The sequence below is a fragment of the Camelus dromedarius genome, chromosome 25 (assembly GCF_036321535.1).
Source record: "Camelus dromedarius isolate mCamDro1 chromosome 25, mCamDro1.pat, whole genome shotgun sequence".
Lineage (NCBI taxonomy): Eukaryota > Metazoa > Chordata > Mammalia > Artiodactyla > Camelidae > Camelus > Camelus dromedarius.
The window spans coordinates 730696-754768 of NC_087460.1; the positions used below are offsets into that span (position 1 = coordinate 730696).

At 54.8% G+C, this 24073-nt stretch overlaps 1 protein-coding gene across 17 annotated transcripts in view; it reads right to left on the minus strand.

The window, feature by feature from the left end:
* CACNA1C (calcium voltage-gated channel subunit alpha1 C) overlaps positions 1-24073 on the minus strand; it is a 435322-nt gene that overhangs the window by 125121 nt on the left and 286128 nt on the right. For all 17 annotated transcript variants that reach the window (XM_064478856.1, XM_064478850.1, XM_064478853.1 and 14 more), the window contains exons 6-7: positions 12116-12274; positions 6050-6246 (exon numbers count right to left, since the gene is read on the minus strand). In XM_064478856.1, coding sequence (XP_064334926.1) covers positions 6050-6246; positions 12116-12274 — 356 coding nt within the window. The remainder of the gene's footprint in view (positions 1-6049; positions 6247-12115; positions 12275-24073) is intronic.

Below are 24073 nucleotides of genomic sequence, written 5' to 3' on the forward strand. Positions count from 1 at the left end.
AATAAAGCCGTATTTTAAAAAATGACCCAGATTGCTGGCCTCCTTATTTAGAGGTGAAGAAAGGACAGGTCCTCTCGAAGCGCGGACGCCGGAAGGTCCGCAGGTCCCTCCTAGGGGAGGCGCGCAGAGGGGCACCTGGCGTCCGCCACTGGCAGCCACGGGGCCCCTGGGCCGAGACCAGCAGGGAGACAGAGCATTTGCTGGAACCCATACCCAGCTCTTCCCAGGACCCGCGCCCGGAGCTCAGGGAGCACTGAAGGCGAAGCACGGAAGACCTTCTGAAGCCCACGTCCAATTTCTGGAGGGGAGCCACCGCCTCGAACCCTCAGCCTCGACACACACGCCTCCCCTAACAGGAGAAGCCCTGTTTCCTCAGGGCCTCCGTCTGTCCCAGCGGGCAGGCCCCTGGGAGCCTCCACATTCAGCACCTTCTCCGCCAAGTTTCCGCTAAGGCGCAGCCCCGGCGGCCCCCGAAGTCTGGGCAGCCCGGGCTGGGCGCCGGGAGGCTGTCACCTGCCCTCAGAGGCAGGAGGTGTGAGCCCAGAGCCTTGTCGTCAGAGGGTGGGGTCTGCTCTGCCCCAAAAGCCGGGGCCCCGGGCGATGGCCTTTGTCACCTTGCCTGTGGGACACGGTCCCCCCACAGGTCACTGGGGAGCAGCGAGCCGGAGAGTAGGTCCTACCCGACCCCCTTCTGCCCCGGCCCTGCCGACTGACCAGGAAAGCCCAGACCGTGGCGGGGATGCCAGCAGGCCGGCCGCGAAGGAGGCCAACAAAACCAGCTCCTCCATCGACTTAAAACCTCCCTCCTAGAAACTCAGCGGGGATCCCGCACGGACGTGGGGAGTGGGGTGGAGGCCTGCGGATGCCGGTTATCCAGGGTGGGCCTCGCGGACGCTTGGTGAGGACCCAGGGGCGGCCGGGCTGTTCCTGTCTGTCGAGACCCCAAAGCACGGTTCTCTCCAGTCTCCCAAAGTGTTACAAAGCTGCTTTTCCTTCTCGCCTGCTCCTTGACCGGCTCAAGGCCAGCGAAACCCCGCCTCCTCTGGGAAGCTCTCCCTGCGCTCACTGAGCTCGGCCGTGTGCATGTGCGTGTGTGTGCACGTGTGAGCCACGCTCCCTGGCGTGTCCCCATCTATCCAATCAGACCCAGGCCCTCGAGCACACACCTGGGGGCACCGTCAGTGCTCACTGAATGTTTGTTAAGTTGATAATCGAGTAATTAGGACTCGTCTAACGCCAGTGAAGGGAATGGAACAAAGCCTCGTAAGTAAACAGACAATAGCTTTGATAGATATGAATTCTCCTTCTCAACGTGTTTATAAACCACCAGTTTGCCGTGTAGGTAACCGGTTCTCTGCTCAACGCGGCAGGGCGCTGAGTGGGTGCCCCTCTCCCTGGGGCGGCAGAGTCAAGGTTAAGGGCCACAGGGAGCTGGGAGCCCAACACGCCTGCCCCCGACACCCGTCAGGGAGCCCAGGATGCGGCTTCTGGGCTACTGGAGGACTTCCCTCAGCTCTGCGCTTCGAATGGCTCTCAGGCCATCAGCAGAACTCAGTTCCCCCACCTCTGCTTGCCTGATGCCTTCAGAGGCTCATTTTCCGTATTTGTGGTGAAATGAGGTGGAAATGCAGTGGCAGAAAACAGGGTAAAACGCCTGAATTCCACCTGCTTGCATGTAAAGGACCTTCGTCATTAACAAGGGGCATTTCAGCAGTGCCAAGACCAGAGACCAGAGATGGTGTGTTGTGCATGTGCCCACGTGTGTGTACCTGAGTGTGCCTGTGCGTGTGCGTACCTGTGTGTGTGTCTGTGTGTGTACCTGTGTGGGTGTCTGTGTGGTACCTGTGTGTCTGTGTGTGTACGTCTGTGTGTGTACCTGTGTGGGTGTCTGTGTGGTACCTGTGTGCGTACCTGTGTGGGTGTCTGTGTGCGTACCTGTGTGTCTGTGTGTGTACGTCTGTGTGTGTACCTGTGTGGGTGTCTGTGTGTGTACCTGTGTGTGTGTCCGTGTGTGTACGTCTGTGTGTGTACCTGTGTGGGTGTCCGTGTGTGTACCTGTGTGGGTGTCTGTGTGTGTACCTGTGTGTGTGTCCGTGTGTGTATGTCTGTGTGTGTACCTGTGTGGGTGTCTGTGTGTGTACCTGTGTGGGTGTCTGTGTGTGCGTACCTGTACGTGTACTTGTGTCTGGGAGGAAGGTCTCCCAGCATGTCCTCATGTGTGTGTGTGGAGCTGACAGCTGACTTGTGCAAAGTTAAAACCTTACACTTTCGTTCCCAAGGCCTCCAGCTAAACCCAAACTGAAGCAGAAACACCATAGACACATCTCTCCTCTATACGCTGTCTCATTAATATTCTTTCTGATCTTATTTTTAAGCTGAATTCCTAATTTTAAAAAATCAGCAGGACTGCTCATGGAGAAACCAGTGGGGGAAAATGAAAGGTTTTCTCAGGAAAGAGGGGCCGGGGTGTCGGTGGAGGAGGTGAGTCTGGGACATGGGCCAGAGGGGGCCCAGCGACCTCGGGGCTTGGATCAGAGGGCACCGTGGGCAGAGGTGGACAGCAGCCTCCGGATGGACAGCTGTCCAGGGACTGAGATTCTGAGGAGCTGGATGCCTGGGTTTCCGCACGGCACCCACACTGGCTGCAGCCCCTTCCCAGGCCTCGCCAGGGGTCCCAACCCCAGTTCTGGGCCACGCGGCTCCGTCCCCGGGAGCAGGGCCATCCCCAGGCTGGGCACGAAGTCAGCGCTGAGCCCTGATGCATGGATGGTGTGACCGCGGAGGGAGCACTGCTCAGATTTCAAGGCGACTCCAGCTCCAGACGGTGTCTGAGGACCTACGATTGTCCTGGTTCAGGAGCACAGCCCACAGCACACGAGAGAGCAGCCCAGAACCACGCGGCACTGGGTCACAACACGCCCGAAAGGAGACGTGGAAACTGCGGGGGTGCTGCGAAGGGCCTCCCCTCCCCGGCGCCTTGCTGCTCCCCAGGAGCCGACACTTATACACGATCACTCTCCTGTTACTTTTAAGGGGTGTGGTCACTCTGACGGTAAATGGAGAGGCTTTGGCTTAAGAAGCCACTTCCCAAGGAAGTCACTCCCTCAAGCCCGAGCTCTGGCTTGGTTTCCGAGTGCCCCGTCCCACGCCTTCTCTGTCATCCACAGGCCCCTGGAATGAGCGGGGTGCGAGGTAAGGGGGTGCTGGTTCAGGCCGGTCCCAACGTGTGGCTTTACCAGCCGAGGAGACGTCCGAGGATTACTGACCAGGCCTGACTGTGCCCTTCATCCACTATCTCTTCAACATCACAAACATGGGATGAAAACCAGAGGTAGGAGGTTAGGAGATGCCGCCCCAGGAGGAGGCCGGAGCCCACCCCTCGCTCCGGGTGACCACCCCCACCCCTCACTGGGCGACAGCCGCTCCTCTGGGACTTTAGTGGCCTCTTCGCTCCCCAGGAGCACCTGACCAGCTTCCGGTGTCCAGTCACTGCTACACCCGAAATTGCAGCCGCCCTCCCCACGTCCTCCGGACTTGCGTCCTGGACTGGAGGGAAACGCAGTCCCGAAGGGAAGACCCCGCCTTCCGCGGAACCGCCTCCCAGCCGGGGCCCAGCCAGAGCACCACATGGGTTCAGTCGGTGAGACTCCAGGGCTGTCGGAGCCCGTCTCCTGGGGCCTTAAGATGCAGGTGCGGGGCCTGACTGCGCGCTCCTGGGGCCACGGCGGGGCGGGGAGGGTGCCCTCTCCCCGTCTGGCAGGCTGTGGGTGTCATGCCAAAGCACACTGAGTTGTGAGAGTCTGTGTGCTTGGAGATGCAGGCAGAGCGGCGAGGAGGAGGAGTTCCAAAGAGGGAGGAAGGCAGAGGGAGAGGTGGCCGCAGGACAGTGACAAGCAGAGACCTGGGCCGAAAGCAGGCGCTTTGGGCTGAGAGGTGCTTCCCTCGGGGACGCTCACGAGAGGTCCTGTTTCAGTTCCCTATGTGTGTGTGTGCGTGTGTGTGTGCACACACACGCACACACACACAAGTGCACACACACGCACACACAGCACAGTTGTTTCAAAGGATGTTGGGTAAGTCAGAGCGAGGCGGCCATGGGCCTGGGGCCGGCCCCTCACCGCCCCTCCTCTGCCCCACCCCCAGCCCGGCACCCCCCCCATCCCCAGCCCCAGGGGGCGGGAGCGGGAGGCAAGCGCAGCTGCTGGAAATTGGTGGTTGCCATGTGGGCCCCTCTCACCCCCTCTCTGGCTGTCATCACGACAGCCTCCCGGGTCACCTCTGGCTGCTGGGGGGAGAGGGAGGGAGGGGGAGGGAGTTGCACAAAAATACTTCGGGCTGTCAGCAAAGTAAATTATACGTATCCCCCCCAGCCCCACCCCCCCACCCACCGCCACCCTGCCCTCCATTTAACGCCATGGGAGGCATTTCCATAGCAACTCAAGGCACAGGCTTGAGGCTCCTGAGCCCCGTTCCCCGCAATCGGTGTGCTGGGGCCCAGAGGCAGGAGCCGCCGGGCTGCAGGAGGTGCCAAGGAAGAAGGACCAGTTAGGGCCACTTTGGGATTTGACCTGCTTTGCAAAAGGGAATTCAGCCTGCCCAGACAGAGGAAGCTCCTCCGCTTTGGGCTCAGATTATTCAGAACCAAGTTCTTCCTGCGTGTGAGCCTGTCGCTGCATCTTGTCTGAGGGAGGGGTGGTCAGACCTCTGTCCCCTTTGCAAGGGTCACAACATGGCCACTGTGAGGCCACGGTTCAGTCTAGTGTAGCTGGCTCCCCCAGACCCAGGTTTTCGTCTGAACTGTACGTTGTTATGTCTGAATCCTCGAGACCTGGGCACCCCTGCAAGCAAGGAATGTGCCATCCTGTTTGCTGGGTCCCAGGCCCCCTGGCAAGTCTCAGCTGGTCCCTCGCAGAGAGGTACACACTTCACGGCAGTGCTGGGTCTCAGCCTGATGACTCTAACCCCAAAATTGGGAGAAGAGGGCTTTGGAATCGTTGAAAAACAACTTAGAAGCTGCAATGCTCTGAATTCACAGAGCGTCTCTAAGAGGTTCCAGAACTCCGCCTCCTGGTCGAGGAGGGGGCCGCACCTCTCCTGGCGCTAACTCCTCCCGGTCTGGCAGCTGCGCTCCTGGGAAGGCATCCACCCCCCCCTCCCCGAGTGGGCTCTTGGGTGGTTTTGGGGATGGCCAAGTCAATTTGACTATCTGCAGAACTCTGGATGCGATGGTATTTTCAAGCCTGGCAACGAGCATTTTCCACCCAAATGCTGGGAACAGCGCTGGGCTCTGGCAAGTCACTCCTTGCACTGACGTGGGAGACACTGCAAAGAATGGCATTTTTCTGGAGGTCCCACAAATAATGAACTTGACTCTGCCAGACGGAGACAGATCAAATATGGCCTGTTTGCTTATGGGACAGGCTGTCCGAAAAGCTGGCACTTCAGCAACGTGAGAGTTGGCAAAGCCGTGCTGGCTGCTGGGGCAGAAAGGGGCACCTTTAAGGTGAGAGGAGACGGACGGCTGACCGGCTGACCCTCGAGAAGCCGCATTTCTAAATGAGCATCTCACAGCCAGCAGGGTGGTTTGTCAGCAGTGGGAACAATCACGTGCGCTCGTCGGACGGGCTGCTCTGCTGTAATTCAGGGAAGGTTGTCGTGAGACGTAAAAACACAACAGCACACGCCAGGATGCTGCCCGCGCCAGCACGAAGGGCTTCCTCTTAGAGTTTCCTCCTTGGCCCCAGAAGGGGGTAACTGTGCCTCCTGGGGACAGTGCCTCTTTTGGGGACAGAGGCAGGACACACAGAGAAGGGAAGGAGCCCCCAACGGGGCTGGGGGAGACCCCTGGTGTCGCTTGTCTTGGGCTGGTGGGCGGAGACTCACTAGGTGAAAGTCTCATGTGTGGTTTCTCGGGCAAGACCTGGAAGAAGTCAAAGCCACTCCATCCAGGTATGCGTGGGAGCACGCCTCCAGGGGGCGGGTGGAGGAGAGGGCGGGGGTGGGGGAGAGTGCGAGCCCCGGGCTCCGGCCCTGCCGGCCCGCCACGTACCCAGTACAGCACGTCGGTCCAGCCCTCCATGGTGATGCACTGGAACACGGTGAGCATGGCGAAGGCGAAGTTGTCAAAGTTGGTGATGCCGTGCTTGGGCCCGTCCCACCCTGGCTTGCACACCGTGCCGTTCTGGCACTGGCGCCCGTGGCCCGTCTCCAGGGCGCAGGGGGAGGGGTCGTCTTCTGCCGGGACATCTCGAGTGGCCGGGGGAAAGAGAAGGAGCGGAGGGGAGGGAGAAACAAGAGATGTTAGAGAGGAAAGTGGTGGGTGAGCCGGGGGGACGGCAAACGGCCACCGTGACAGCAATACGGAGCAGACTTCCACTCACGCCCCCAAACACGAGGCACCAGGGACGCATTTTAGGCCGCCACGGACTTCGGAGGTCAGAGCTTTCAACTGATCGTTGTAGGGGGAGGGCACAGCTCAAGTGGTGGAGCGCATGCTTAGCCTGCACGAGGTCCTGGTTCAATCCCCAGCACCTCCTCTAGGAATAAACAAGTAGGTAAACCTAATTACCTGCCCCACCAAAAAAAAAAAAAGTAGTAACAACTACTTGTTGTAAAGCTGTATTGCAACCTCGGTCACTGATTTCAGGGACAGGAGGGCTGCTGCCCAGCCAACGGCCAACAAAAAAATCACGACGATGCAACCACTCTGAGTACAAAACACCCTGGAGTCTGGAAGTGAGTCCTGGTCTCCTTTCTTCTGGTTGCCAGCGTTCAGAGGGAGGGTCGGCTGGGAGAGTCTTCCACAGAATCAGCCAGAAATCACCCTGTGACACTTTCTGACTCCACGTGGGTCCCTTACCCATTACATGATGCTTTACCAGGACGCAAGTGACCTTAGAGTGGACGCCCCCTCAGATGAAGGATGGAAGATAAGTTCTGCCGGAGGGAGAGCCCCGCCGTCTCCGTCCCGGCCCCCGAGCACAGACGCCCCCACTGCAGCCATTTGTGCGTGTCGTGGGGACCCCTTCACGTGCCCTCTGCTCTCCAGCATTAGTGCCTTTCGGGAGAGGAGACAGGGGGCAGCGGGTGACAGGGAGGAGGCCCCCAGGGACGCAGAACTCTCGGCTTCTTCAGGAAGCAGCACCACATCCACCGTGGCTGGTTCCCCCATGCGGGAGAGCCACTAGGAGACGCACGAGGTAAGACCTTCTTGCATGGAGATTGTGCGTAGATTGAACTAAGACTTGGCTGAGCTAAGAATGTCCATCCTGGTGAAGTACCGAGAGAATCTCGGTCCCAGCAGCGGGAGGTAACAGCGTGCAATTCGCAGAAGTTTGCGAAACTAAGGACATCTCGCGTTTGCAGAAGGAAACGGTAATAAACAGAATAAACCTTGGTTCGAACAGCAGACAATGGTCTCCATCCAGCAACAGCGAACGTGCGTCCCTGAGAGAGAACCTGCTGGTCATCCTTCTTCAGAGACTCCAGGCTCCGGGTCCTCTCTGGTCTCAGACCCCTCAAGGTTCCTGGGGGCCACCTCTGCCGGGAGGCGATTTCTTGGTAGCTGTTTCTTGATTTGTGGCTTTGAGTTGAAACCATCCCCTCCCAAAAGGAAGGCAGCGGAGAAACACTGATCCTTAACTTAGACGTCACGCTGGGGGCGTGGACTCGAGCCGTGTGGTTGAAGAAACAGGCCCGCTTTTCCCCTCTCTCTTTATAGAAATAGAAGTTACAGGCCTTACAGTTCATCAGAGAACACAGACAGCTCAGCTCTTCTCAGTAAATGTACAGAGTCGCAGGCCATCACTGCAACCCACCGAAAATGCCCACGTAGCCCCAGACTCCCAGGTCTGTCTGCATCAGCCCTGCTCCCACCCCAGCCCTGCAGTCTGTCCGTCCGCTCGTTCGCCCGCTGAGGGACAGAGGGCCTGCCTCTGCTGGGGCCACTGTGAACGGCATGGCGTCCTGGCTCGTCCGGGGCTGGTGCTTCCAGCTGTGAGTCTGTGTGATGACCGAGGGGGTCCCTGGTCCCTGAACCAACGCCGGGACGACAGCGTCCCCCACCCCCTACTCCCGGGTCTGCCCCGGGGGGGCCTTTCATGTCGCTGAACTCAGGCGCAGTTTCTTGTGACTTTTGGAATTTTGAAATCTCTGGGGATTTGGAGGTGAGTTTACATAACAAGAGACTGGAGAAGTCTGGAAACTAAAAAGTGCGTCTCAAACCTATGGGCTGCATAAGGAAGTGGGCACGAAGCACCTAAAAGTGGAGAGTAGACGGACTGGAAACCCGGAATCAGACATCCTAAATTCCGCGGGTGCTCGCCGGCAGAGCGGCGGCTCTCCAGAGCGTGGTGTCCAGGCACTCGACGGAGCCGCGGTGGCAGGTGGGCACAGAGAAGGTGACAAAAGAGAGGGGAGCCTGCGGCTCTTCCCTCCTCTGTGCTGCTGGTGCGAGGAAGACGCCGCTGACGGCCGCTAATCTGACAGCTTCCCCCGCGCGCTCGGTTCCCAAGGGAAAGCTGAAGGAGGCCCAAGTGAGCCCTGAGTGGCCTCAAGAGAGGGCAGCACATCTGGGGGAGTTACTAACACGCACGGGAAAGAAAATGGCCCCTGGGCGACACCACCTCATTAACACATGAGAAAGGATGAGATTCAGAAAGACGGTCTGAAGGCTTGGGGCCCCTCCGGGGTTTTCCGTCTGTCTTGAACAATGATTAAAAAAAAAGATTTGAGAACAATTAAGCAATAATGATCTGGTTAAAATAGGAGCCTATAAAAAGCACTGCAGCGACACTGGGAGACGTGAGCACGCAGGGCAGCGGGTCCTGGCGACGCGCGCTCGGTGAGGGGGGGAGGAGCCTGCTCGCGATGGCTTCTCCTGCAGGGCTGTGCGTTCCAGGGGGAGAGTGGGGGCCCCACGTGGGAGGGGGACCCACGGGGTGTGGGCTCCCCGACTCAAAACAGTGAAAAGAAGCAGCGTCATCCTGGAAAGTCCAAATTAAGTTTGTGCTAAAACACGGAGACAGAGATTAGGAGCGGCTTCGGCAGTGCCGCTAACAGGAAGCCTGGGAGCCTCCATCCAGGGCTTCCAAGGAGGAACCACCGCAGACAAAAATCAGTTTCTTTTTTAGGCACCAACTTGAAGGTCTGGACAGAATGAGAGTGACTTCACTCCTGGGTTTCTGCCAGTCAATTCTTTGCCAGTCTCAGGGGTAACCATTGTGCTTGAGAGAGCTATTCAGAGTGACCTGGCTTGGAGCACCACCCAACAGATGGACAACCAGAAACAAAAAGCACTGGCATATGGCGATGTATCTGTTGAGGAACAAGGCAGGCGCCTTGCAGATGCCTCGGGGATTGAGGGAAACTGCCTCTTCGGACGTCTGCAGGGGACCGGGGTGGGGGCAGCCTAGCGGCCCAGCTTTCTTGCGTGGCTTTTAAAGGAAACATGGCTCCAAATCCAGCGTATTCTAAGATCTACAGGAACACAACCTAATCTCAAGGTGTAAGAATAATCTGATGTAGATTCCATGAAAAAGTCAAGACGAGAGTGCACAACTTTTGCATAATTTAAGTTTGCAGAAAATGTGGTAATTCAATCTAAAGTCTAAAATTGAAACAAAGAAACAAACAAGTAACTCCACCCGTCCCAAACACGGTACAAAAGTCCCCCAAACACGAGGGGACCAGTTTCAAAGACGGCAGGTTCCCGGTCTCTTCCCTGCGGCCCCGAGTGCGCCCAGATCCCAGATACTCCATCTGCCTCAGCGTTGGTGTCCATGTGGGCAGAATCGTGTTGGGCGGGGAGGGACGGAGAGGCTCCGGGACTGGCCTCAGACGCGGGTCCGGCAGGAGGAGGTGAGCGAGCTCCCTCCCGAGGGCAGGGCACTGGGCTGAAGGGCTTCTGCAGCCAGTGTCCTCGGCCCCCTGCCCAGCGGGGACGCCGGCTCCACACACACAGCGCGAGTCACCTTCCTGGCCGGGCTGGCGGGGCTCCTCTCTCGGGAACGTGTCTCCCGGTGTTTGTCCTTGGCCTCCCTGGCTCTTGGGCTGACAGTTATTTCCATGACTGGGGCCGACTTCTCTTCCAAACTGGGCAGGGAGGTTAAACCCACCACATAAGCAATCTGGCTGTTTTTCTTGAGGGGGAAGCAGGTGGCGACTCAGGTACATTTCCTGGTCACGTCTATCTTCAGGGATGGACAACAGTGAGGTCCCCACTCCAGTTGGCGAGGCCAGCTCTGGTCGGTTCCCTGAGAGCAGGGAGGCCACTGAAGGTGTCTGAGACCTGTGGCAGCCTTTTCTCCGAGGGTCCCAGTCCCTGTGCGTCATGCCCTTCTTTCTCTTGCTGGTTGAGGCTGCCAGGCACCGACCCTCAGAGGGTCCTACCACCCACTGAAAACCCACTTCTGCCGTTTCTCCGTTGGGGGATGGAAACCACGGGCAGTGTGGGAGCGGTTCTCCCAGCTCAGTGAGGGGGACGGCTGCTCAGCGCAGAACCCACCGTCGCCCCCTCCCCACTCGGGGTGCCCCAGTCAGAGCCACAGCACCACATCACTGAGCTGACGGCGCCTTGTGACTCCACACCCTGTGACCGCCCGCCCGAGGAGCCTGGGTCAAACCGGCAGCTGAGCATTCATTTCAGTACAACAGTGTGAGCTGCAGACACACTACAGGTGGTTCTTAGCAAGTCTTGGAAGGAGCTCTAACAAAGCACACATTAGCATAAAGTTGTTGGTTCAGAGCAGCTACAGTTTGAGACGAACCAAAGGAGGACTTGCACTAAAGGGGAGAATGTTGCCAACTGGGGTACTGGGTATTTCTCTAAGCAAGGCTGGGAATCTCAGAACTTTAGCTCAAGGCACGACCTAACTCCTTCCATTTTAAGGAGTTTTTTTTTTTAAAACAGTTTATTTCATATAATTATGACTCAAGAAGTTTGGAGATTCTCTCTGCAGTGAAGAAACGGTCTCCTCCCAAACAGACCCTCCATCAAAAAGCACAAACAACGGTGCGAGTCTGTGACTACAGGTTTATATTCTGTGATTTTTTTTGTTTTGACTGCGGCCATGGTCACAGATCCCAGCCAATCTGCCCAGTCAAACGAGGTCACACAAGTCAGGGGACCCACTTTGTTTTCTGAGTATGAATAATCCTTCCTGTGTAACTCCCACCCACCAGGGCAGCAGGGCTCAGCTTCCACTTAAGGCCTGGGCTGAGTGGGGGTGGGAGGCAGCGGACACCAGGAGGTGAGGTGTCCCGACAGCGCTCAGGGCGGATGCTCCCCTTTCTCACCAAGACGCCAAAAACTAAGATGAAAGACCTTGCTGTCTGGAAAAAAGTCACAGAGCTGTAACGGTGCCAACCCCTCCAGGGGCATCTTTACAACCAGTTTTGAGTAAACCTGCTTTACATGTCTGTTTAAAAGCCTTGTCAATGTGCTTAACTCTTTAGTGGTCACGCTGAGATTTTAGTAACTGAGACCACGGTGCACGGCCCACCCCACAAGTCCAAACCCTGGTCCTAGCCGGGGGGTGGGGGTGGGGCAGTGACCAGCGTGGCTTGTTAAATGCACTGATTTAACACAGAGCGGGGTGTTTCGGGGAGGACAGGGCTGCGGGAGTCGGGAGAGAGAGCAAACCTCCCTGAGGAAAAGGACTCTGCTGCTGGCCGTCCTGCCTGACGGGGAGTGGGGCCTTGGGACGGGGCTCGGGGGCCAGGATCAGCCCCAGGAAGGAGACGCAGCCACGGTGCTGGTGGGAGAGCCCACCGGCTGGGGAAGTGCCTCCTCCTGAGAGGATACTTGACGACCAGCCCCTCGGGGGACAAGGGGACAGAGGCACAGCCAACAGGGCAGTTCTGGTTCCTAACACACTCAAAGTCGGCTAAGTGACGTCGTGCGCCTGGCGGCGCTTAGCAGGGCTGGAGGGGCCTGCGAGCAGCTGTGTTAACAGGGACGCAGCTCCGTGAGAACAAGGATCAGAGCCGGGAGAGGAAGCAGCCGCCCGGCCCCGCCCTCACCTGCGGCGCCCGGCCCCGCCCCCCGGGCCGCCCGGCCCCGCCTTCACCTGCGGCGCCCGGCCCCGCCCCCCGGGCCGCCCGGCCCCGCCCTCACCTGCGGCGCCCTCCTCGCTGTAGCAGGTCTTGTGCATCTTTCCCATGAAGAGCTCCAGGCCGATGATGGCGTAGATGATGATGACGAACAGCACCAGCAGCGCGATGTGCAGCAGGGGCACCATGGCTTTGATGATGGAGTTCAGGACCACCTGCAGGCCTGCGGCGACACAGCCGGGTGAGCCGCCGCCCCCACACCGCCGCGGCCGGGTGTCTCGCGCCCCAGCTCCAGGGAGGGAACGGAGGCTCCGGGCTGCCGAGCCAGAGGGACACACGGGGGATCGAAACCCGGGTTGGCTGCCGCCAGGCTCCCTCGGGGTCGCGTCCCAGCAGGACTGGCAGCTGCTGTGCTTCCAAGGGGAGGCACGGGCTCTCCAACTCCTAACGCCCCACGTCCGAGGCCACCCAGCCTCCTCCTGGAGCCGCAGGAGCCATGCAGACTGGGGGGGGGGGGCTTCCCGGTCACCCAGAGAGGGGTCTTTGGAGCCCGAGGCTGGCTGGCTGCTAGAAAACACGGGCAGCCTAGTTTCGAGGGACCCAGAGGGTGGGGCTGGCTTTACTGAAACCGACTCACTGCTGGACACCTCTGGGTGACCACCTGCCTGGAGACAGCCCCCATTCACACACCCCACGGGAGGCTCTCGTGTCTGAGGGGCACTTGGTTGGGGAGATGAAACAGGAGATGGACGGCCGTGGTGCTGGCTTATCGCACGGAACTGTGCCCTTAAGAACGGTTAAACCGGGGACGTCTGGTTTGCCTGTGTTACCACAGTAAATTTTTTTAAGTACGCAGATCCCCTCAGGAAAAACAGAGTAAATCCAACCCGTCCTTTAGCAGCAGGTTTGTCAGCACACCCTGGAGGTCTGCAGGTTATTCTGTTGTTTATGGGGAGAAGGACCCCAGACTTATAGGCTGGACCGTAAATAACACACCAGGATGTTCCTCGTTTAAAGGAGATGTTGCATGTATTCATTTGCAAATGGTGGAGAGGTGGTTACCCGCAAGCCCCCCCAGATCACCCCGGTCCCCAGAAAGCCTTCAGTCAACAGGGGTGCACTGTCCCCACGTCCCAGGAGAGAAGTGGGGAAGGGCCGGCCCCCTCCTCACACCCAGGCAGGCTGATGTCCTGCAGGCCACTCTGACCCACGTTTGGCAGGACACCCAGCTCCGAATCCCACGCCGTGGGCACTTTTAGTGTCTCTGACTCACCCACCAGCTGCGGACACCCTTCCACCTCCCCCTGCCCCAGGCGCTCCACCGGGTGCTCACCCCCCACCCCCTGCACCGGATGAGGGAAGGCTGGGCACCCCCTCCCCAGACCCCGGGGCTCCGTGATCAGAGGGGCCGTCGGTGTCCACAGTCCCATTAGGGGAATTCTCCCCAGCTATCAGGCCAAGAGAAAGGCTAGAATAACCTTACCTGTGAGTTAATGAGAGCGCTTTGCAGCCTCCCATTATTGTAAGATGCTTTCAGATTCAAATGACTCCATTAACTAGCAAGTTGTACACACACTGTGTTCAAGTGTGTGGAGCCACGGGGAGGGTGACAACTGAGCTGCAAAGCAACTTTTGGGGGTGTCTGCTGGGGGCTGCTCACAGGAGGGGACAGGGAGCCCGAATCCAGGTGCCCAGACAGGAGGGGCTACACTCTCAGGCCTCAGTGCCACAGCCTCACCTGGACTGGGGTGGAGGTGGGGAGGACAGGATGCGTAACTCCCTCTGTGCTGCAGCCAGAGGGACGCTCTCAGGGAGAGCGGGGCGGGGGGGGGGGGTGGTTTCCTCCTGCCCTATAAGGCCGTCGTAGCGTCCACACCACCCCCTCCTGCCCACTTCCAAACCCAGCGTTTCTTTTAGACTCAAATATGCCATCCTTCTTCCCACCACAGGGCCATTGTGTGTGCTATTCCCTCAGCCTGGAATGCTTTTCCATAATTCCCTACTTCCTCTGTCAGCCCCAGCATCTCTCTGCTGGGCAGCCTTCCGCATGTTCCCAGACCAGAGAAGTCTTCCTTACATGTCTTCTTGGAACCACTTCCCCTCCTTTGGAGCTTGAGTCTCAGTTTGGAATTACATACGCATTAGTGGGTTTGAAACGTGTATATCCATCTCATGTCCGGCTGCATCTTGTGGAAACAGACTGTGGGCTCTTCTGGCCATTTTATCCCTGAGGCCTCGCTCGATGCTGAGCATGCGCCGACATGAAGTCAGCACAAAGTCAGCTCGTGGTCTCAGTGCGGCAGGTCTGCACACGGACAGGTGAGTGCCCAGGGCCTGCAGGCCAGGCGGAGATGACCAGCGGGGCTGCAGAGAGGCCCAGAGGAGGTCAAGGCCGCCTGTGGCTCCTTCCACCAGTCGGGGAGCTGTCAGAATTCCCAGGCGATGCTCCGTTCCCTCCATCCCTGTCCGGCAGCCGCACCTCCCACCGGAGTGCCAGGACCCAACCCTGGTTCTCCAGGCTCCTCCCTCCTACTTCTCACCAGGTCCTGCCAGCTCGACTTTGAAGTATTCTAGACAAGTATGAACAACTTTTACTGTATTGATAACACACACGCATCGTGGAGGAAAAGGGAAATACTTACTACAGAGGAATTAGACGCCAGGGAGCAGGAAGAACTTTCCATCACCCCACCACGCAGAGAGAACCGCTGTTAGCCTTTTGGGGTGTATTTTGGACATTTTGGTCCCTGGTTGGTCAGCAGGTCTCCCGCCATGAGTCCTGCCGGTCTTCACACTGTGGCTGGAATGCTCTCCCCAAAGCACAGGTCAGAACGTGATCCCCCCCTTGTGGGGCCAGGACCAACCAGGAAGTGTCCAGGCAGATCCGGGTTCAACACAAACAGGACCCGCCCAAGAAGCAGACCTGCGTGGAGCGGGTGCTCGGCAGGCAGTAGGCGCCCTGTCTTCAGAGGTATTCAAGCATCGGCTGAACAAGCTCTCGGGGGAGGTGCCTCAGAGGGACTCAGCCCACAGGTGCAGCACTAACCAGGGCCCCCAGTCCCCAGCCCCCATCAACGCGTTGTGAGGACTAAGGGGGGTCAGTGACTCACCCCGTTTCCCCGGGCACAGCCTGCTGCAGTGGGAGCTGTCATTAACTGTATTTACGGAGGAGAAGAGCGGGTTCTGGAGAGGTTAAGTGGCCTGCCTGTGGCTTCACGGCTGGTGAGTGGCAGCAGGGGATTTGGCGCCAGGTGGCCCAGCTCCAGTTCCTGGGCCGCAGGACTGTGCTAAATGCTTTCCGTGCGCCCTGGACCGTGGTGCTCAGCCCCCACGATCTGTTTCTGTGAAGTGGAGACACATGTTCACAGCACCTGCCAGGCCATCCCTGCTTCCGGGGGGCCCAGCTGTTCCGGAGGCTGGTCCAGGAGAGGCTTCTACCTGCCACCCTCACAGCCAGCCCAGGCTGGGGTCTGAAGGTGCCGGGCCAGAGCCCCTCTCTGGGGCCCAGCGTGCATAACTGGCTCTCAGGGCCCGGGCCCCAGCAGCAACTCCTCGGAACTGTCCCTGAAACAGCTCCCCCGCTCCAGTTCCAGTTTGGAAAGCGCAGCAACATGTCTCCCCTCGAGTGCCCTCCTGAGACAGGCCAGGCCAGGGTGGATGAGCAGGTCGCAGGGGAGGTGGCTGCTGTCAGGTGCCCGTGGGCACACGAGCACCAGGCTCACCTACGATGAGCTGCGCTTCGATAAAATGAAATAAGAACTGTCACGTCAGTTCTGAACAATATACGTGCACTAATAGAGGGAAAAAATCCCCAAACCATTTGCTTTTGCAACACAGCATCTTTTTCAGCACGATGCCAGGCAGACAGCAAGAACCTAATAAAGACGCCTGCTTGCTGAATGATGATTTGGCAAAAGGGTTCTTGCTTGAGCCAACAACTATCCCACACTCAGCCCCCTTTTAAAAGTTTGCTCCTCTGCCACTAAGCTATGGCGGGCCTCGTCTGCACCTCTGTCAGTCTGGGGACTACTGCGACGACAAAAAGATGCAGTCCTTGCCCAAGAGGGGCTTTTCACTCGACAGACAGGCAGATGTGGAGACAGATACTGCAGAAATGGGTGGTAATGGTTCTATGAACTGTGGCCAAAGAGCCATGGAAGCACAGGAGGGAGAGGCTGCCTTGGCCTTGGGAGCACGACAGTGGTTCCCAGAGGAGAGGACTCATGCGCCAAGTCGGGGGCAGAGCTCCTTCTTCCCCTTTTCCAGTTTGTCCTTCACACTCCATGTGGCTCTCTCTAAACGCTCTCTCTCAGGAAATTAATTCACTTCCCAAGCTCCTAAAGGCTCAACAGTCACCTCACTGGGTGAGTCCAAACTTGCAACTACACTTTCTTTGCCCTCTCTTTTGAGTTCAGGTCATGTTAACCCATAAACCTACGAGGTACTTCTACTGGGCTGGCCTACCATCTCCTCACACTCAAGAAATCCAAACTGAACTCATCATCTGCTTCCTAAAACCAGTCCCCAGAAGGCCCCAGACTTGGCAGTCACCTGGCCTACTTCTTCACCAAATGCAGACAATTCTTTATCCATAGCATCTGTCATCCCTGCTCTTCCCACTGCAGCCACCGTGGTCCTTACTGTCTCCACCTGGATTGGTGGCCCATGACTCACTCACCCCAAGAAGGCCCTGCTCACAAACCTGCAGTGGTTCCACAATAAACAGAAGACTCCAAACCCTTCTGCATGAGCTGAACACAGTAGGCACTCAAAATGTATTTGCAGAAAGAATGAAAACAGGTTACAAATAGCAGGACCATCATCACCACCATCACCACCATCATCACCACCATCACCACCATCATCATCACCATCACCACCACCATCACCACCACCATCACCACCATCACCACCATCACCACCACCATCATCACCATCACCACCATCATCACCATCATCACCACCACCATCATCACCATCACCACCATCATCACTACCATCACCACCATCATCACCACCATCACCACCATCACCACCATCATCACCACCACCATCATCACCGTCATCTCCACCATCATCATAAACACCGGTTTGAGACAACTGGCCTATGCTCACTTCTGATCTACAGGAGCAGGTTTGGACTGGCTAGAAATCGAAGGCGTGATGAGTTTCATGTATCACGTTTTGTGGCTTCATTTGGCTAATGAAGCAATGGACACTTTAATGGTCTCGCAGAGTTAATGGCTTTCAAAAGAATACAGGTTTAGAACTAGGAGGAAGGCAGTAGCTCTGTCTCAGGTTAAGGAGTACACTTGTCACACGCAGGGTCAAGGGTGCCTGATGGAGGGAGGAAGAACTCTTGCCTGGACAGCTTCCTACAGTCGCAGGCTCTATTATTTTTCGCATGCTCTTATTAAAATGTCCCTATTCATTAGAGGTTTTCATTTAACTTTAATTTAACTTTCCCATATTGATAAATTTCTGCATCCCACAAGTGCTTTGGCAAGCACTAAGGGAGAGTTCTGGCCTGGGAGGCGGGTGGTGGATCCTCCACTGGCTCAGAAATTACAAACTAAAAGAGCAATTAAAACATCAGCCTTCATGGTGAGCTCATTTTTTGTATTAGTAACATGAGCTGGAAAAAGAAGCTCAGAGGAAAACATAAAAGAAACTCTCAAAGAACATGAAAGCTAATATGCGTCTCTGTGCACAGCTGGGATGTTGTGCTGTGCACCAGGGGTTGACACACTGTGGCTGACTATACTTCAGTAAAAGCAAAAATAAAATAAAAGAAACTCTGACGTTAGAAGAACATAAATATGGCAAAATGGAGACAAGATGATCAACGTGAACAATGACAATGAAAACGTCGGCCCCCATTTGCTGGGGACCCCACACCCGCTGGCTGCACGACACCCGTCACTGCATTCACTTCTCCAGCTGTCCTGATAGAGAGGAGTCAACTGAGGCTCGGCTGAGACCCAGGGCCCGTCCAAGATGACACGCCTGGGGCTGGAGTTAAGACCCTGGCCAATCAGACTCTAAACCCTCCGCCCTCGGCCACTGTCCGGGCAGAAATGGCCAACGTGCAGTGTGACTCTCTGACCCAGCGCCACGGCGCACGTCGGTGTCGATCACAGCCTCTTCCCTGCTGGCCCCCGGGGGAGCCTCACAGTCTCCCCCAGAGCACATCTCTCGTGGCAGCTCTAATCCATGAGAAGCGCCTGGATCGTGGCTCCTCACCCCTGTCCATAGACGCTCCCTCCCCTCTGGCGACAAAGCATCTCTTTCAGCCACAGGAAAAACAGGACCTACCAATGACGTAGATGTCTGGGCCTAAGCTTTTTCACCTGTTTTAAACATTTCTGGGAAAAAATTGTGAAATAACATGCATACAGAGAAGTGTAAGAAAGAAAGATGTAACAATGTGTATTTTGTCGTTAACTATCACATTAGCCCCACAGAAGCCCCACTCACGGCCTCTCCGGGTAGGACCCCCCCACCCCCGTGGCGATAACAAGGGTGGTGGACTTCAACAACAAGCCAAAATGGGATCCACCACATCAGTAAACAAGCCCCACGTCTATCAGCAGATGTAGAAAAAACCATTTCATATAATTCGACATTTATTCCCCAATCGCTTATGCTCCTTCTGCGTTTTCCATTATTTTGACTCTCTGTGCTTGATTCTCCACATTTCCCAGACCTCTCTGCAGTTCAACCGTTCTGTTCACACGGCTCACACAGCTCAACAACGAAAAACAGACAATCCAATAAAAAAACGGGCAGAAGACCTAAACGAGCAATTCTCCAATGGAGACACACAAATGACCGACAGGCACACGAAGAAATGCTCAACATCACTAATTATCAGAGAAATGCAAATCAAAACTACACTGAGGTGTCACCTCACAGCAGCCAGAATGGCCATCATTAAAAGGTCCACAAACGATAAATGCAGGAGAGGCTGGGGAGATAAGGGGACCCTCCTACACTGCTGGTGGGAATGTAAATTGGTGCAGCCACTGTGGAAAAAAGTACGGAGATTCCTTAAAAAACTGAAAATAGACTTACCATATGACCCACATGAAAAGACACACATACCCCAGTGTTCATAGCAGCACTGTTTACAATAGCCAAGACATGGAAACAACCTCAATGTCCATTGACAGATGACTAGATAAAGAAGATGTGGTGTGTATATACAATGGAATACTACGCAGCCATAAAAAGAATGAAACAATGACATTTGCAGCAACATGGATGGACCTGGAGATGATCATACTAAGTGAAGTAAGCCAGAAAGAGAAAAGTACCATATGATATTACTTACGTGTGGAATCTAAAAAATGACATGAATGAACTTACTTACAAAACAGAAACAGACTGACAGACATAGAAAACAAACTTACGGTTACCAGGGGGAAAACCGGGAGGGAAGGGATAAATTGGGAGTTCCAGATTTGCTGATACAAACTGTCACACATAAAACAGACAAACAAAAAAGTCCTATTGTACAGCACAGGGAGCTATATTCAATATCTTGCAATAACCTATAATGAAAAAGAATATGAAAAAGAATAGATATAAATGTATGTGTAACTGAACCACTATGCTGCACACCAGAAACAAACATAACATTCTAAACCGACTATACTTCAATAAAAAAATTAGAAAACTCTGCTTACAGCTGTGTCACATCTTCTGCAAGTCAAGTCCCTGCACCTTTCACATTTGCTATTGCAGTCAACGTTTCTAAAATCTACATTTGTTTCTTTTCCCTTATCTGCTGGTTCTCTGGAAGATGATCAGCCTTGTGCCTGAGCCCTGTGAAGACAGTAAACACGGTTACTTTCACGTCTGCATCTGGTCCCTCCAGGATCTGCGTCCCTCGTGGGCCTGTCTCTGCTGTCGACAGTTTCCGCTCCACGTCACTCATGTCACCTTGTCTCTCTGGGCACCTCGGTATTTTGTAATGTGAGTTAGGCCTTGTTTTTGCAAAACTGTTTTTCAGAATAACCGGAGAACTTTGACGACACCCTTCTGCAGACGGCTCCTGTCTGTTCTTGTCATGCGTCGTCCCCAGGTTTTTGAAAAGAGAAGGTTTAGAGTATTTTGCCCAGTGATCCCTTGTTCTCAGCAGGAGATCTGATCCAAACGACCTCCTCTGCCATCTCAGAAAGCGACAGTGACTGCCCCTCCCGAGGAAGATGGTCCCTGGGGAAGTCCCCTCGTCAGAGTTTCCCTACCCCCCGCCCCAGAGCCGGCCGCCTGGGTCTTTGAATTTGTGGACACACTCTGAAGGGCTGGGAAATCTCTGCCAGTCAGTTCTCTCGGTGCCGGACCCTGCAGAGGGCTTCTCAGGGTGAAGTTCCCGGGAAATGGCCGTGCGCAGCGACAGGCTGATGATAAGACTAGACAGGAGGGAGCTACGGCTTGGTTCCAGCCTCTGCTGAGTGTCCCTCCTCTCAGATGCAGGGAGAGGGTGCTGCTTTTAGGAGCATCGAAACGTGTCTCCGAGAGGTTGGTGGCCGATGAGATGCACTCACCCTGAGTTACCGGGTTGGGTGACGTCCTCAGATGGCCCTGCAGGGCCTGCCTCTGTCATTCTTTTTCCAACAAACACCATTACACCAGGCAACTCACCGCGTCTCTTCCTGGCTGTTCTTCAGGTAGAATTTAACAGAGAACCAAGCGTGTTTATCGCTGAACAACTTACGGTGATGCTGCACCGTGAGCTCAGCTTTCTAGGCATGGTCCTAGGATCCAGGACCCCAGACTCACTTATTTCCCCCTCTGGCTCAAATTCCTACTAATGATCAAATTTTTTCTAGAGGGAAAGATCTCCAAACATTATGATTAGTTTTTTTAAGAGATTTCAGATTTACTAGAAAAAACACCAGGCTGTTTCCTCTCCTCCACTCACAGCGGTGTGACCTTGGCAGTCAGGCCATCTTCACAGTGAGGACAGCGGATGAGGCAGCCCACCTGGCTCTACGAGGTGCTGGGTTGTTATTTTCCAAATATCCTCAGAAAGTACCTTTCCTTCCTCCAGCTGCTGCTGTCCCCCCGATGCACGGCAAGTCCTCAGCAAACGTGTGACCAGGGGGCCAGTGCATCATTTTTATCACATAATACAGCACTTTTTATATCACACCAGAAAAATACCACGTATAACTTACATAGCCTGTATCCGCCAACATACCAGTCCTTCATTTTGTGATCTAAAAGTCAAACATGCTTCCATTTCCAGCCACTTTGGAGAAAGTGGTACCAGATGAGCCCTTTCACCATAAACATTAAAAAACTGGACAAAAAAGAGGCAATAATTTCCCGAAAGGGGACACAGAGCAGCACAGGGCTACAATCTCCGCGGGAACTGAAACGCAGGTTCCCGGCGGGCAGCCCAGCTGAACCGCCCGCCGAAGGGTCGGCTCTCTCAGGAAGGGGATGGTCTCTATGCCGACCACTCACGATTTCAGTGTCCGGAACAAAACCACGAGACACATAAAGACACGGGGAAACGTGATACACACTCAAGGAAAAAACAGTCAGAGGGGACTGACAAGATTGCTCAAATGTTGGACTCAGCAGACAAGGGCTTTAAATGGCTTAAAGGATGTTTAAACAGACACAAACCACTATGTACAGAATGGATAAACAGTAAGGTCTTACTGCACAGCACAGGGAGCTATATTCAATACCTTGTAATGGCCTATAATGAAAAAGAACATATGTTGTATGTATGAATCACTCTGCTGTATACCAGGAACTAACAACGCTAGTTCAATTTTAAAGAATCAACCACCTTCAAGTGCCAAAAAAAAAAAAAAAAGAGAATGTTTAAAAAGAATTAGAGGAAGATATATTTAAAGAATAAAAGGTGTATATAGTCTTAGAGAAAGAACAGATAGGGAACACCACAGATAAATGGAAGCTATAAAAAGGAGCCAAGTGGAGATTCTAGGACTGAAAAGTAACTGAAATAAAAAATTCACTGAACAGGCTTAATGAAGAAGGAGACGGCAGAGGAAAAAAGTAATGAACTGAAAAAATAATGGATAGAAGTTATTCAGTCTATAGACACAGAGGAAGAAAGACCCCAGAAAACTGAACAAAGCTTCAGGGACCAATGAGATAACAGCAAGTGGCCGAACATGAGTGCAACTGGGGCCTCAGACGGAGAAGAGTGAGACTGGAGTAGAAAAAAACACTTGAAGAAATGATGGCCCCAAACTCCCCACACCTGAGGACAACCGCCAGTCTGTGAATGGACCAGAACAGCTCGGCATACTCTCAGCAGGACAGATACACAGTGAGGCCGACCGCGGCCAAGCACTGAAAACCAAAGACAGAGAGAACGTCTAGAAACAGGCAAGGAAAAGGAAGCAGACGCACAGGGAACTGCGATGAGAAGACTGGAGACCTCTCCCAGAGACAGTGGGGCCGGGAGAAGTGGGACGCCTCTCTGAGAGCAAGAACTGCCAATCAAGAGTTTCACATCCACACATGTTCTTCAGGAAGAGGACGGACACAGACATTATCATACAAATGAAAGCTGAGCGAGTTCATCACAGCAGACCTGTGTTACAGGAACGCTGGTGGCAGGTGGGAGGGCACAGCTCAGGGGCAGAGCCCATGCTTGGCACGCACAAGGTCCTGGGTTCAATCCCCAGGACCTCCATTAGAAAATAAAGAGATTTGAATCCAGACTTGTTTAAATTAAAAAAAGAAAAAGAAATGCTAGGGATGTCTTTCAGGTGATGGGAGATGACACCAGAAGGAAACCTGGATCTACACAAAGGACCTGACAGTCCCACGAACGGCTCACTTACGTCAGCGAGCGGCAAAAAAGCCTATGTTGTACTTTTTCTCGTAATTTAAAAGACAGCTGACTGTTTAAAGCAGAAAATATTAACACAGAGTGGGGTTTACAACACCTGTCTATGTAGAAGATGTGTGAAGACCACACGGGACGGAAGGTGGTGTGAAGGAAAACTGTGCTCTCGTAAGGCTCACACCTGTGACTGTGCACTTGAAATACGTGAGTTTCACTGAATATCAACTGTGCTTCAATAAAGCGGATTTAAGAAATCAAGTGTGAGAGTCCCCTTTGCTCTAATCAGCCTGACTTGGAGGCAGGCGGACGGGGAGCCGGGCTCGGAGAAACACCAGAAGCCAAAATCTGCTGAGTGCGTCTCACACGCCAAGCACAATTCTAAGTGCTCTTACGTACTTATGAGGCGGGAAGCCCCATAAAAAGACCGGCAGGGCCCCCAGGCAGGGCCACTACTCTCCTGCCAGCACCACCCGGTTCCCTGGCCCAGAGGCTCTAGCTCACTTTTTGCCTCTGAAAGGGCTTACTTACCCCTAAAATTCTATTGGTTCCCTGAGCTCACTCCTGATTGGTTATTTCCTTCACTTCTGATTGGTTATTACTCTCATTTCTGATTGGTTCACTTCTCTAACTTCTGATTGGTCCGTTTGTAGTAATTTATTTGCATGCAGCTCACTTCTGATTGCTTATTTCTCTCACTCCTGATTGGTCCATTCCCCTCACTCCTGATTGGTTATTTCTCTCACTCCTGATTGGTCTATTTCTACAAAGTTTATTCCTGGTTGGTCAACTTCTGTTGGACTTTATTTGCATATGATGTTGCAGAGTGTAAAACTGGCAGCCTATAAAGGCCTGTGTAAACCTACAGACGGGGTCCAGAGCTTGGAGTGTTAACTCTTGGGCCTGCTGGTGTAATAAACCTGCGTTCTCCAACTCTTGAGTGCTGCTTGGTCTCTCGCCGGGATCCAGGTTGCTCTCAGAACTGAGCTGTAACACATTTTTCTGCAACATTCCACCCTCACAACGGTGCCGTGCGGAAGGTACAGGTTTAACCCCCACTTTACAGACCAGGAAGCCAGGGCACTAAGCTCACCTGGCAGCTCGGCGGCTCTGAGCTGGGTGATGGGACGTCACCGCCTGCGTCCTCAACCACCGTCACTAACCGGCGAGAGGGAACGGATCAAG